Below are 14277 nucleotides of genomic sequence, written 5' to 3'. Positions count from 1 at the left end.
ATATTCTGACAGAAATGGAGTTCACCTCTTATAGGGTTTTTTCTTCTCTTTCCAAATAAGTACTTAGTTTGCATGTAGGTATTTCAGAAACTGCACAAATTCATGTCTTTTCAGACTTCAAACATTTTTCTTCCGTAATCTATTTCCCACCATAACTCAGAAATGATTAAAGATAGCACAGGGCTGTGCTATGGTTTTTTATGTTCCACTTGGGCTTGTCTGTCATCCATTTTCATCTGGTAGATTATTCACAGTTCACCATGTGCATATATATATTATACAAAAGAACAATAAAAATTCAATACTATCTGATTACAAACTATTTCATCCATTCCAACAGCCCACAATTATGATCTGCCGATAAGAAATTGAAAAATACTCTATGGTGTCATTGATAGGATGTAACACATCAAATACTTGAAGAAAGAACCATAGAAATTCGAGTTACACATCCCATGTGACAATTTTACTAGATTACAAAGGACATTTGACTATTTTTTTTTTTTTAGGCTCACAGGACCCAGGCGATTAAATACGCGAGGGTGTACAACCTGTAGATAAAGAGGGTGAGTTTTTAAAACAATTTTGGATAAACGAACAACATAACCAATCATCAAGGAAGGGGTGGGGGGAGCACCATATAATACAAACATAATCTTGCATCATGAACCCCAATTCATGAGAATACAACTTCCATGGAATTAGTCATTCATAAAATGTACTACACGTTTATGCTAATCAAAAAAGTTTTTACAATATTTATAAAAAAATGTTTCTGCAATGAGAAAATTGAACTTTCTTTTTGTACAGGATAAAATATTTACATATAATTAATCATACAATGCTCAAAACAAGATGAATTCATTCAACAACTACCTCACGAAGCTTCTCGTAGAGGATATCAATGCCACTATCGTCGTTATCACTCTCGTCAGATGAACCCAAAGTTATTACAGCAGTATCGTTGCCATTATTGCGGATGTTGTTGTAGCTGGCACAGCTGGACGTAAACGAGTTGGGCTGCCGTTGACGATTCTGAGATGGGTGCGAGATTGATGGATGACTGAATCGATGATTTGGCAATAGATTTTGTGACGTAACTGTCCTCCTTTTGGCAACAAAACTTTTGCTCTGTCTCTGAAATGGCGGTGATGATAATGATGAATAAGGACTGAATCTATGGTCAGGCAATCGATTTCTGGATGCATTTGTCCCTCGGCCAGCTGAAAAACCTTTTTCACACACCACCATTATATCGTCATCTTCAATAGCGGACCTCGGAAGAATCTGTTTGTGCCCGCTGCTTCTGGGAAATGCGCCACTCACAGTTTTTTCAGCTGGTTTCTCTGTTTGTGAAGTCTCTTTTGCTTTTCTGTTCTCGTTGCAATGGGTTTGAAGCACGGTAGACAAGAAATTTGCGGACAAAACTTGGGGAGTATCAAGACGAGCACCTTTGTTTCTTGAATCCAAGTTCTTTGAAGGTTCTGATGATGCTCTGTGGCTGAAGTTGGTTGGAGATTGATGTGAAATTGGAGGTGTGCTAGCTTCTACTTCAGTATTATCATTGTTAATGATCTCGATTGGGAAGCTTCTATCAGTTACAACAGAACTAATTTCACTAGGTTGAGTAGAATTATCACAGATTTTTTCCTCTGGTCTCTTATCATTCACAACTGTTGAGGCATTCACAGAGTCTGTGTTTGAATTTTCAGGAGTTAATATCTCCAAATCTTCTATTGTAATAGAATCATTCTGAACAGATGACATTATTTTATCTTGTAACTTCAATGATACACCACTATATAAATAATGTTCTACACTTTTTGGGTCTGGCAAAGAACTTGTATTACTTTGACACAACAACCGAGTCTCCACAGTTGGCAATTTCTTCTCTGAATACAAATCTGAATCTATAATAGAATAATCACACTCAACAGATGGCATTACTTTTTCATCTTGTAGCTTCAGCGATACACCACTATATAAATAATGTTTCACACTTTTCGAGTCAGCCTGAGAACTTCTATCATTTTGACACAACAACCGAGTCTCCTCGGTTGGCAATGGCTTCTCCGAATACAAATCTGAATCCATTAGTTCATTAATCATGCTGGAAGAACTATTACTATCAAAAGTTTTTGGTGAACCAGAGTATATAATTGCAGGTTTCGACATGACTGTGGCTGGTGATTCTGTGCCAGAAGCATGGATTTTGTCACAGTTTGAAGATACTTGTTCAACAATATGCTCTAGATCATCGGGTGGAACTTCACATTCAGTAGCCTTATGGGTTTGCACACTTACACCAGTAAAATAACAGGATTTTACAAATGGTTGCTCAATAGCTGGTGATTTGGTACGTTGTATACCTTCTGATGTTTCTTTGGGTTCCTCATCACAGTGATTATCTTCCATAATGTCTCGATCAGATGCAACACCAACTTCATTGGAGTCATTGGAATGACTGGAAGGAGTTGTTGCATGCTCTTGTTCATCAGTGAATGGTTCCTTGTCAAAATGATCATCTTCCATAATGTCTCGATCATAAGCATTGTCAACTTCACTGAAGTCATTGGAATGATTGGGAGGAGATGTTACATTCTTTTGTCCGTCAGTAAAATATTCCTTAGAAGCAACATCAACTTTACTGGAATCACTGGAACGACTGAGAGAAATTGTTGCACGCGCTTGCTCATCAGTGAATGAGTCCTTGTCAAAATGATCATCTTCTATATCATCTCGATCATAAGCATTGTTAACTTCACTGAAGTCATTGGAATGACTGAGAGGAGTTGTTACATGTTCTTGTGCATCAGTAAAAGATTCCCTAGAAGTGTCAACTTCATTGGAGTCACTGGAATGATGAGGAGTTTTTACATGCCCCTGTTCATCAGTGAATGGTTCTTCTTCAAAGCAATCATCTTCCATACTGTCTCGATCAGAAGCAACAACGTTCACTTCACTGGAGTCATTGGAATGGCTGGGAGTTGTTACATGCCCTTGTTCATCAGTAAATGATGGTTGTTTTTTGTATAGAAAATCATCAGTTGGATATGAATTTGAAATATGTTCCAACTTAAATGATTTTGTGACACATTCTGAAATGCCATCCATTTCTGTGACTTCATATTTGCGTTTAGTATCTTTCAAAGAATCTGATGCCATAAGGACAGGCAATGGCTTTACCTCATATTTAGGGTTCTCTGGTTCTGATGTTTCATAAACCACACCTGGATTTGCTACCAAATCGGATGCTGGAGAACTAAACTCATTATCTTCTTCCCTAGATAAATTTGACTCATATTCTTGCAAATCTTCTTGTTTCACCCATGTGTTATTGCTGTAAATATCCAAGGCCGTCTGAGAACGGAGTACCCGTGTAGCCTCTATGCTGGGTTCAAAAGTGCTTTGTTCAATTACCTCCTGTTTCACATGACTCAGTAGAGTTGTGAAATGCCCTTGCTCTTCTACGAACAATGACTGTTTTTCGGGTATGAAAGCAGAAGTTGGACATGAATTGGGGTTGTGTTCCAACTTGCATGTTTTCATTACACATTCTAGAATGTTAGTCATTCCTGTGACTTCATATTTACGTTTAAAATCTTCTGAAGAATCTGGTGTGATAGAAACAGGCAATGTTTTTCCCTCTGAGTCCACTGTTTCATAAACTGTATCTGTACTTTCAGTCAAAGTAGCTGATGGAAAATTAACCTGATCACCTTCACTTTTGTTAAAAACATCCAAGGGCCTCTGCATACACACTTCCTGTATGACATTTGTGCCAGATTTGAAGGAGCTTTGTTCAATTATTCCCTGTTTTACATGTTCATTCATAGCAGATACAAGTTTTGTAACATTAAAACTTTCTTTAGAACGACTATTTGAATTCCAGAGAAGGTCGGACCAATCATTTTCAGATTCTTCACTGGAGCGAGAATTGCATGCCTCTGTAGTTTTAGACTGTCTCTCAAAATCATCATCGGAATCACTTCTCTTCAAGTCAATTACAGCAATATCAGGGACCTATAGGTATCAGAATAGAGAATTATAAATTCTGTAACAACTAAAAACAAAATGAAATGTAAAATAATGTCAAGCCATGTTATAGTGAACTTCAAAGAACTGAAAAATCTGGCTCGCTATATGTCAGGGGCCTTGAATGTATGTCTTGTGGGCAACATTTGGCCTTTTGAGCTTTTTGTCCTGGCCAATCAATTATTTTTTGAAAATGGTTGGAAACATTGTGAAAACGATTAGTTCCGAAATTAATGAAAGAAATAATTCGGGAAAAAATGAAAAAAATAATTTTGGAATTAATGAAAGAATTCTAGAAATATTTAAAAAAAACCCGGAACAAATTGATGAAATCTAATAGGTGAAATAAATAATTCCAGAACAAATTCAGAATTACTGAAAGAAATAATTTTAACATTTTTGAAACAAATAATTTCAGAATTAATGAAAAAAATCTACTCTATAATATAAAATCACAAACTCGAAAAGAGCCCATTTCTAGGCAACAGAAATTAATGACGATTTTATGTAACAGAAGTCTGTGACATTTTTGTGATGAAAATCTGTTATGTTGTTTTTGTGGTACGGAAGTCGGCTACGATTTTGGGTCAAGTTTTCATTTAACTCTTGCATATCAGGACCCATTTGACCCCTCGGGACTAAGTTATGTGTATGTACCGAGAGGCTCCCACATCCTACAGCAGGGCATCTAGAATGGGAGAGATGACAGGCCCCTCTGTGGTTAATTTATAGTGTGAAAAATCAAAAAGTGATAAGAATTGTTCCGGCTCATGTCAGCTATGCCCTTGTGATCATGCCGAGAGGTATGTATATGTATAATATACGTATATCATCAGTGCTTCCAACACACAGGGACAGGGTACTTGGGGGAGGCACTGCACATATACCTTCATGCTAAAGTTAATTAAAAGGTTTCGTTTCCAGGGGCCCTTGATGGACCTCATTTTCTTGCTGCTTTAAAATCGAAAAATTTCCGATAGCGGAAGCCCAAGCTATATCCAGTCTAGGGCCCCATAAAAATCTACGAATTCAGTCCCAAGTAATTTCGTGGGGGAACTGGATTTTATTAGTTGGTAAAATGAATACTAATGAATATTTGCCGGGGCCTTCACAAGGGGAGGATACACAATAAGCTTCCGAGTTGGAGACCACGTTTAATTTCGGGGCCCAGGATGAATCTCATTCTTTTCTGGGTCCAGGGTAGTTGTTGGGGCCCTAGGTTTTATTGTTAATAAAATGAATGCAAATGAAAATTTTTTGTGGCACTCCAGCGGGGATGTCAGACAAGTTTCCACATTGGGGTAAATTGACAGGTTTCATTTTGGGGGCCCAGGATGAATCTCATTCTTTTCTGGGTCCGGGGTAGTTGTTGGGGCCATAGGTTTTATTGTTAATAAAATGAATGGAAATGAACATTTTTCGTGGCACTCCAGCGGGGATGTCTGACAAGTTTCCACATTGACAGGTTTCATTTTGGGGGCCCTGGATGAATCTCATCGTTTTCTGTTGTTTAACATTGTAGAATTTGCAGTCTGGGTCCCCATTAAAAATCTGTGTATCGGGTCCCCGCTACTGGATGTGGGGCCCTGGTTTTACTTGTTATAAAATTAATAAAAATTGAAAAGTTTTCATGGCCTTTCACAGGGGGATGCCCGACAAGCCTTCAGGTCAGGGCCCCCATGAAAAATTTGACATCAATTTCATGAGCCCCTGGATGAACCTTATATGTTTTTGTTGTTTAACATTGTAAAATTTTCAACATCCATAGCCCGAGATAAAGCCAGTTTGGGGGCCCCACTAAAATTATGTGAATTGGGTCCCGGGTAATTGGTTGGAGACCCTCGGTTTTATTCGTTGGTAAATGAATAGAAATAAAAATTTCCCATAGCACTCGCAGCAGGGGACATCAGACAAGCTTCCAAGTCAGGGGCCCATATGGAAATTGACAGGTTTCATTTTGGGGGTCCTGAATGAATGTCATTGTTTTCTGTTGTTTAAAATTGTGAAATTTTAAATGAAACTGAGTAGCCACAAACGTATGGATGACAGAATGAGACGGAGAATCATCAGTAGATTGGAGGCAGGACAAACACAAGTACAGGTGGCTATAGAGCTTGATGTTACGACCAGTGTCGTTCACAATTTGTGGAAACAGTTTTAGGACACTGGATCCATATAGAGAAGACCTGGACAAAGTCGGCAAACTGCCATGACGACCAATGAGGATCATTATTTGACACTTTCAGCGTGGCGCCACAGGACTGCTACAGCATCACAGCTCTCACGTGAGCTGCATGCAGCCACTGTAACTCGAGTTTCACAGTTTACTGTTGCCTGAAGGCTTCACGAGAGAGGGCTTTATGTCAGAAGACCCGCTGTTTGCATCCCACTAACTGCAGAGCACAAGAGAGCGTGTTTAGCATGGTGCAGACAACATCAGCTTTGGACCAGACTTCATGGAGCACCGTGCTCTTCATAGATGAGTCAAGATTCAGCCTGGACGCTGATTCTTGAATTACACTCATCTAGAGAGAGCTGATACCCCCCCCCCCCCACATCAGGGATATTGGACCACTATGGTGGTGGTGGTGTCATGGTCTGGGCAGGCATCATGTTGGACGGCAGCACACCCCTCCATGTGTATGGCAGAGGGTCTGTGACTGCTAGGAGGTATAAAGAGATCTTAGATCCTTATGTTCTACTTTTCGGTTCCTGTTCATGGATGACAATGCTCATCCACATCGGGCTCACTTGGTCAACGATTATCTGGAAAGTGAGAATATTCTGCGAATGGATTGGCCAGCCAGATCTTCTGACCTAAACCCTACAGAGCATGTCTGGGATGCTCTTGAGAAGGCAACTACATCTCACCATCCCCCTCCAGAACCATCCTGGAACTAAAAACTGCATTGTTGCAGGAGTAGGACCGATTGCTACAGGGACTTCTCAACTGCCTCGCGGCTAGTATGCCTTCACACTGTATGACCTTTCTGACTGTGAGAGGGGATCATACCCCATACTAGACTCATTTTCGGTTCAATCTCGCAACTTGGATTTTAGATATTACTGCAATGATGAGTTTTACTGAAAATCATGTGTGTGCACTATGACTTTCCTATGATACATCTCTTTCTCTGTTATAACTGTGTATTTGCACCAAATTTCATTAAAATCTTTCCACTAGTGTTTCAGAAATTCGACATAATGTGTCAATTCTCTTAATTTTGCACATGAGCGTATTGAGATGTCACTAACACATAGCTGCCAACTTTTGAAAATGAAAATTTGTGAGATTTTCGCGCAAACCCGTATTTTATGTTTAAACCACTCCCTAATAAATACAATAGGGATTTTTCCAAATGAAATAGGGATTTTCCAAACATAAAAGTTAAAGCATAGGTACGCTGCCCATATTTCCTCGAGAGAAATACGGGACATTGGGATTCCAAATACGGGAAAATACGGGCCATCGCCAATTATCGCCAAAAATGACGCCAAAACCGAACAAAGTCGCCAAATATTGTTGAAATAATGGAGAAATCACAATAGCAGGAAATGCAGCATTACTGCTAATTGCAGTGGATTAAAATGAATTCCACGAAAAAAAAAATCTCACTAAGACAAATGTGGGAGATTCATATACTCATTTATAGTTGTAGTTATCATAATATAATTTATAAGTTGAAAATAATTTCAATCTTTGACTTCAATAAAGAATAAAAATTCAAGTAGGCTTCGTGCAAAATATGGGAAAAACCGGGACACTTTTGCTAAAAAGTCGGGACAGCCAAAAAAACAGAAAATACCGGGACAGTCCCGGGAAATACGGGACGTATGGTGACCCTAAGCATAGGGAATAAAATCCCTACTCAAAAACTGAAGTCAAATTAAAATAGGGATTTTACACACAGGGAAGATAAACCCTTGGGAATAAAATTCCTATGCGAAAAACAAGTGAAATTGGAGGCCAAAACTTCAATGATGTAAAAATAAATATTGCGTTCAATCAGAAACGCTGTGAACAAACAGTCTGCACGAATGACCCCAAAATCATCGGAAGATGAAGGAAAGCACCGTCAATTTTTGAAGAACACTGACTTTATGTGACACTTGCTTGATTTTTTTTTTTCATTTCATGAGCGATGATGGCAGTCTTTCCATGACCGACGTTTATGTCCGTAACACAACTTGTACAAAAAGGAAAAGTTGGTCCTCTTCTGGAACGTTTGATGAAAGGAAATTCATTGGGGAATAAGTATATTTAAAATTGATTAAATATGTTTTTGCTTATCAGTATTCATGTTTTGTTATATCGCATGTACATAACTTCAAGAAAAGAAATTTTGACCGTATGCGCGTCACTATAATCTTCAATTATTATCCAGGACTATTGGCTGCTAAGTTATTTCCCTGCGCGATAAGACAAACAACTTTCTTGTTACCATCAGAGTAGGGTGACCATACGTCCCGTATTTCGAGGGACAGTCCACGACCACCTAAATTACACATTATCTAGGTGTAATTTAGGTGGTTATCTAGGTGGTCGTGGACAGTCCCGGTATTTTCTTGTTTTTTGGCCATCCCGACTTTTTGGCAAAAGTGTCCCAGTTTTTCCCGTATTTTACGCGAAGCCTACTTGAATTTTTATTCTTTATTGAAGTCAAAGATTGACATTATTTTTCAACTCATAAATTATTTTATGATAATTACAACTATATATGAGAATATTAATCTCCCACATTTGCCTTGGTGAATGTTCTTTCTTTTTTTTCGTGGAATACATTTTAATCCACTGCAATTTGCAGTAATGCATCATTTCTCGCCATTGTTATTTTTCCGTAATTTCAACAATATTTGGCAACTTTGTTTAGTTTTGGCGTCGTTTTTGGCAATAATTGACGATGTCCCGTATTTAGAATCCCAATGTCCCGTATTTCTCTCAAAGAAATATGGCCAGCCTACATCAGAGGGTTTGTAAAACTTCCTTACAAAGGGAATTTCCACATTTACAACGTGCGACGTCATTTCGGAAGGGAAAAAAAAAAGAGGCTTCATGCCACACAAGAAGTTCCTTAGCGATTGTTTTTATAAGCGGAGATTTTTTTTTAATGAAGTAGGAAATTTTTAGGGACAATTAGGGATTTTTTGTAGGGTCGAGCGATGAAGCTAAAATTCGGGAGACTTGGCAGCTATGCTAACATTACATGAGTTGATGGCCTACATGATTCGTAAGAAGTTTTAATTTGGCCTGCAATGTCTGAAAGATTGAAGATTTCTGCCCGAACTGAATCCACCCTGTGTATAATGTTTAGATATATTTTTCTAAAATGCTCATGAACCCTGATTAACTTTCTTTTAGCCCTAATTAGTTTATTAGATTGTGGATTTACTATCCAAGTCCAAAGGAGAAAATGGCATCACGAAGATGCTGGACTTCAGACATGGATTGTAGCATACATACAAAAAATATAAACTTTAAAAAATTTTCATATTCTACAACCACTTAATGGAAAATTACATGAAGACTTCATACATACTTCAGTTTTTGGAATATACATTAAAGTAGCTCTGTTTCTGACAGTAATGAACTGCAATTTGACCTGAAAAAGAAATAAAAAGATTATTTGATATACATCTTTGATATTCATCAGTTTAAAATTATCAAAATACAAATTAGAAAAAAAAAACAAGTGGAGGATTGGGGGAAACCGTTTCAGTCCAAAAAAAATTGAAATTAATGCTTTTGCGGTTTTGTATAGCTCAGTACCATCTCTTTAAACTCCGTGAAATATCAGAGGCAAAAATGCTTTCACTCCGCTGTAATAAAGGAAGAAAGATATGGCATAAGGGAGAACAACAATTTTTTAGTCAGTCACAGTGCACAGATGGAAAAACAATCAGAGTTCAGCATATACACATGTGCAGAAAATGATATTTGTGTGGTACATATTTGTTTTGATTTATTGATGCGCATTTCTTGTGTGTATTTGATGTGTATTGATGTTATTTTTATGATGTGTATGTGTGCTTATGAATTTGGAGTTAGTTAGTGTATCAAAGCATCACTGATTATAGATTTATGCTGTGTCCTACACAAACGTCCTATGTCGAGATTTCAGAGAAATGGATGGAAGTTATAAGAAGTGGTAGTGTAAAACCATCTCCTTTCATAATGATTGACTGTAAATAAGAAATTTTTAAAGCCTATGTACCAGAAAAAAAATGCTCACTGCCGACAAGGCTAGTCAGATGCCTTCATGCAGATATTTCTAAGCTACGTTTAGTGTACCACCATTCCAGTTTCTTTAGTAGTTACAACAGCCATGACTGTTAAAAACAAGCATAAAAGAAGAAAGGGCCATCAACAAGAGAAGGACATGCCAATCGAAGAATTAGAAGTTTTGTACAAGCCCCCCCCCCCCACCCAATCCCTCGTGCAAAGTACAATGACCTGCAAGCTTTAAGAGCTTTTACAACTCTTGACGTGGGATGGACATGAAAGCGATGAGCAGCATGATGATGTATACTTGGAATATATACACTGCAATGAAATGACTAAGGATTTAGTTTCACAAATCCTTAGTTTTAGTTTCATTTTTTTTCCACAAATCACTAATAATTTTTCATCTACTTTTAATTCATCATACCATGATCAAATATCATAATTATTCAAATTTTATGCAATATGTGTGTGTGTTTGGTTTCAGAATCCTTATCAAACTACACGTTGAGAATGGGGGGGGGGGGTGAAGAAAAGAAAAAAAATTTATACAACAATTTTTTATTTTATTAAATAGTTTGGTTTGAGTCTTACATAACATACACCACGGTATATAATTAAAATAAAATCCCTAACATTGTATTAAAATCAGATTTTTAAAGAAAAACTTCATTTTTCTGCCTCCTGAAAAAAATACTGTTTTATGGACTGAAACCACTTTTCCCTCCCTTCAATTAAAAAGTGAATGCTTTACCTGTGCATGAAGCAGATTGATAGACTGTTTTCCAAAACATTTCACATTCACCAACTGTTTTAATAAGACATTCAGCTCTTCCCGCAATGCCTAAGTTAGAGAAGGATAAAAAAAATATAGAGAAAAAAATTAGTTCGATTTCTTATTTTCACAATAAAAATTAATATGGGAAATTACTAAATGTTCATAAACAGTAGGGAATTATAGCTAAAAAAGGGAGCCTATATACTCAAAAAAGTAGACACATAAATGCAGTAGCATACACAGGATTTTCTCAGTAGTGGGGGGAAGGTGTCACTTCATTTTTTTTCTTTGGGGACGGCTGTATGTTTTTTACACTACAAAAATACATCATAATCTCTGCTAAACTTTGCTTATGTCAATGCACATATGTATGTAATTCAAAGGTAATGTCGGAAGATAACTAGCCTTAATTTCCCAGTTCCCAGAAGTTAACACACACAATGGTCATGATACAGTCAAACTCGGTAATTACAAGTGGAAAATCAAGCAATTGCTTGGGCCTGACACTCTCACTGTAACAAAAAATAATATTCTAGAGTTGAGTTAACTGAAGGCAGACAATAAACATTTGTTGATATTTCTGGCATATTATAGAGTCCCAAACCTCTCTCAGAGGTTTTTGCAATTGTTCGTTTTACGAAAAACCAGTTTACATAAACATGGCTTGTATTATCATTATAACACAATAAACATACAAGTATACAATGGATAGAAAATACGAATTATCAGCAATCAAACTCAAGACACTGGGAACCAAATCAAATGTAACCTAAAAGGTTATTTCATTGAACAGGAAACAAATTCAGCAGGTTATACAAATCATCATTGGTCATGCTAACCTAGCAAAACATTCACACAACTGTGGATGTATAAGGTTCGCATAACTGCACTATTCGCAGAGAAGACAAAACTCCACTTAATTATATGAAAAAATTTAGCCCACATTCATGACTTGGTAAATTTTGCTGCTAATACAGTGAAACCTGTCTACGATAGATTTATGAGATGAAAACCTGTTTTGCACAGAACAGAGAAATGGTCTTGTATCTTTTAATCTAATGACTGTATATACATGTGTATAAGCCAAGTTTTTTTGTGAAAAATTTTGTTCCTTAAGTGGGGGGGGGGGGGGGGGCGGAGGTTTGCTTATACTCTGGGTCAGTTTTTGATGAGAAAATATTGACCCCCCACAATCAGTAGTCATTTTTGTAACTATAAATGTTGCTGATGATTAGCAGCGATAGATGGCATTGTGAATCATCAGGGTGATTTTTGTAGCTATAGATGGCAGTTGTGTTAGTACTTTCCAAGTTAAATCCATGTGGTCATTTTTTACCGGGTCAGTACAAGTCATGATCACCCACATAAAAATCATTGATCTACTGTTGTATCAGTAAGTATCAATGATCAAAAACGGAGAAAGCAAAAAGATATGCATATCATGCGTCTTTCAAACTGAAAGTGATCAAATTCGCCAAAGAAAACAATAAGTGTGCTGCAGCTCAGACATATAAAATCAATGAGAAACAAGTGAGAGAATGGCGGAAAATGAAAGAGAAAATTCCACCGATGCGGAAGACAAGAAAGGCTCTTCGAGGAAAAAAATATCTGTGTTTCCTGAACTTGAGATTGAATTGAATGAATGGGTGCTACACCTCAGACTGAAAGGTATGATCTTGACAAGGATAGCCATTTGCCTGAAAGCATCGAAACTAGCCGAGAGTGTAAAATTCAAAGACCCAAAACCAGAAAAGTTCTATGCACCCCAGGTTGGTGCACTCAGTTCATGAACCATTTCGACCTGTGCTTACGCCAGTGAACAAAGATCACACAAAAACTCCCAGAAGAATTGGAAAGCAGAATTGAATCTTTCCAGAAGTTCATAATTGAACTGCGAAAAAGACATGGATTTGAACTGTTACAAATCAGTAATATGGGTGAAGCCCCAGTTACTTTCAATTTTCCAAGCATAGAACTTTTTTTTTTCAAACCGAGCACATCTCAGGTCTATCGCCATGGACAATTTACTACCTAGTGAGTTATGCCAGAAGTGTAAGTGTGTGTACCAAACAGTCTGATTGCACATCTAGTCCTGTGTGTGATTTTTCAGTGCTGCCATCTATATTTCAGAAGTTAAGTGAGTGAAGTGTAATGTCTGACTACTTGTACTGTTTGTAGAACTGTTGCTCTCTGTGGTGAGACTTATTTTGAAGGGGAGATTGGCTCGCATTTGCACCTTGAAGTTGGGAACCACAGAAAACCAACTTCAGCCGACCCCCACTGTGGTGATGGTGGGGTTCGAACCTGGGTCCTCACGATGCGAGTCTGCACTATGACCACTTGACCACCACAGCGGCCAAGCAATAGAACTGTTGATGAATTCAGAAAAAAAAAAATCTTTGTTAGAACAACTGGGCACGAAAAAACATGATTTATGGCCGATGGAAAGAAATTGCCTCCACTTGTGATTTTCAAAAGGAAGAAAATTCCTCTAAAAATGAAATTCTCACCAAGAATAATTGTGAAAGGCCAGGAAAAGGGCTGGATGTATGAAGAGGGCTGGATGAATTAAAAGGGTGTTCTAGAATGGATCCAAGAAATATGGAACAAAAGGCCTGGCGCAGTGTTCGAGAAACCGGCATTATTGGTATGATATGTTCACACCCCACAGAACAGACAATGTCAAAGGAGAGGCAAAGAAATCGAAAACATCATTGGTTTTGATACCAGGCGGGCTAACGTTGATTGTATAGCCTTTAGATTTCAGCATCAACAAGCCTTTCAAAAACTATTTCAGGAATTGGTGGATCGAATGGAGTTCCGATGATAAAGAAACTACAAAAAGTGATACCTTTGAACAAACCTGACACTAGCCTAGTGCGCCAATGGTTGTACAAAACGGGGAATTCTGTTTCAAACGAAAATATCATCCGATCCTTCAAAAAGTGTTGCATCAGCAATGTAATGGATGGAACTGAAGATGATATCCTCTTGGAAGTGGAAATGGTGATGACAGCCCAGATGAAGATAAAAACGAAGATGCTGCACCCCATATGATGAGCTGATGGATTACAATGAGCTTGGAGACTCAGAAGAAACAGATTAAAATGTTTGAATCATTTTCTATTGTAAATTTCCATAAGCTATTCATTTTGCATGAAAATATAACAATTTTCTTTTCCTGAAATGCAGGGATTTTTTGGGGTCGGCTTATACACAGGTTTTCAATTTATTGCGGTTTTAG

At 37.7% G+C, this 14277-nt stretch overlaps 1 protein-coding gene across 1 annotated transcript in view; it reads right to left on the bottom strand.

The window, feature by feature from the left end:
• Positions 1 to 507: 507 nt before the first annotated feature.
• The window catches only part of LOC149064940 (uncharacterized), a 31024-nt gene continuing 17254 nt past the window's right edge, over positions 508 to 14277 (bottom strand). Inside the window, exons 7-9 of the mRNA XM_089254705.1 lie at positions 11010 to 11099; positions 9573 to 9635; positions 508 to 4023 (exon numbers count right to left, since the gene is read on the bottom strand). Of these exons, the coding sequence (XP_089110831.1) occupies positions 862 to 4023; positions 9573 to 9635; positions 11010 to 11099 (3315 nt within the window). The 3' untranslated portion in view covers positions 508 to 861. The remainder of the gene's footprint in view (positions 4024 to 9572; positions 9636 to 11009; positions 11100 to 14277) is intronic.

This window comes from Pholcus phalangioides, unplaced genomic scaffold (genome assembly GCF_987345545.1).
Source record: "Pholcus phalangioides strain wild (caught in Gottingen) unplaced genomic scaffold, Ppha-v1.0 ptg000042l_1, whole genome shotgun sequence".
Classification (NCBI taxonomy): Eukaryota; Metazoa; Arthropoda; class Arachnida; order Araneae; family Pholcidae; genus Pholcus; species Pholcus phalangioides.
This window is presented reverse-complemented; position numbering and strand designations above follow the sequence as displayed.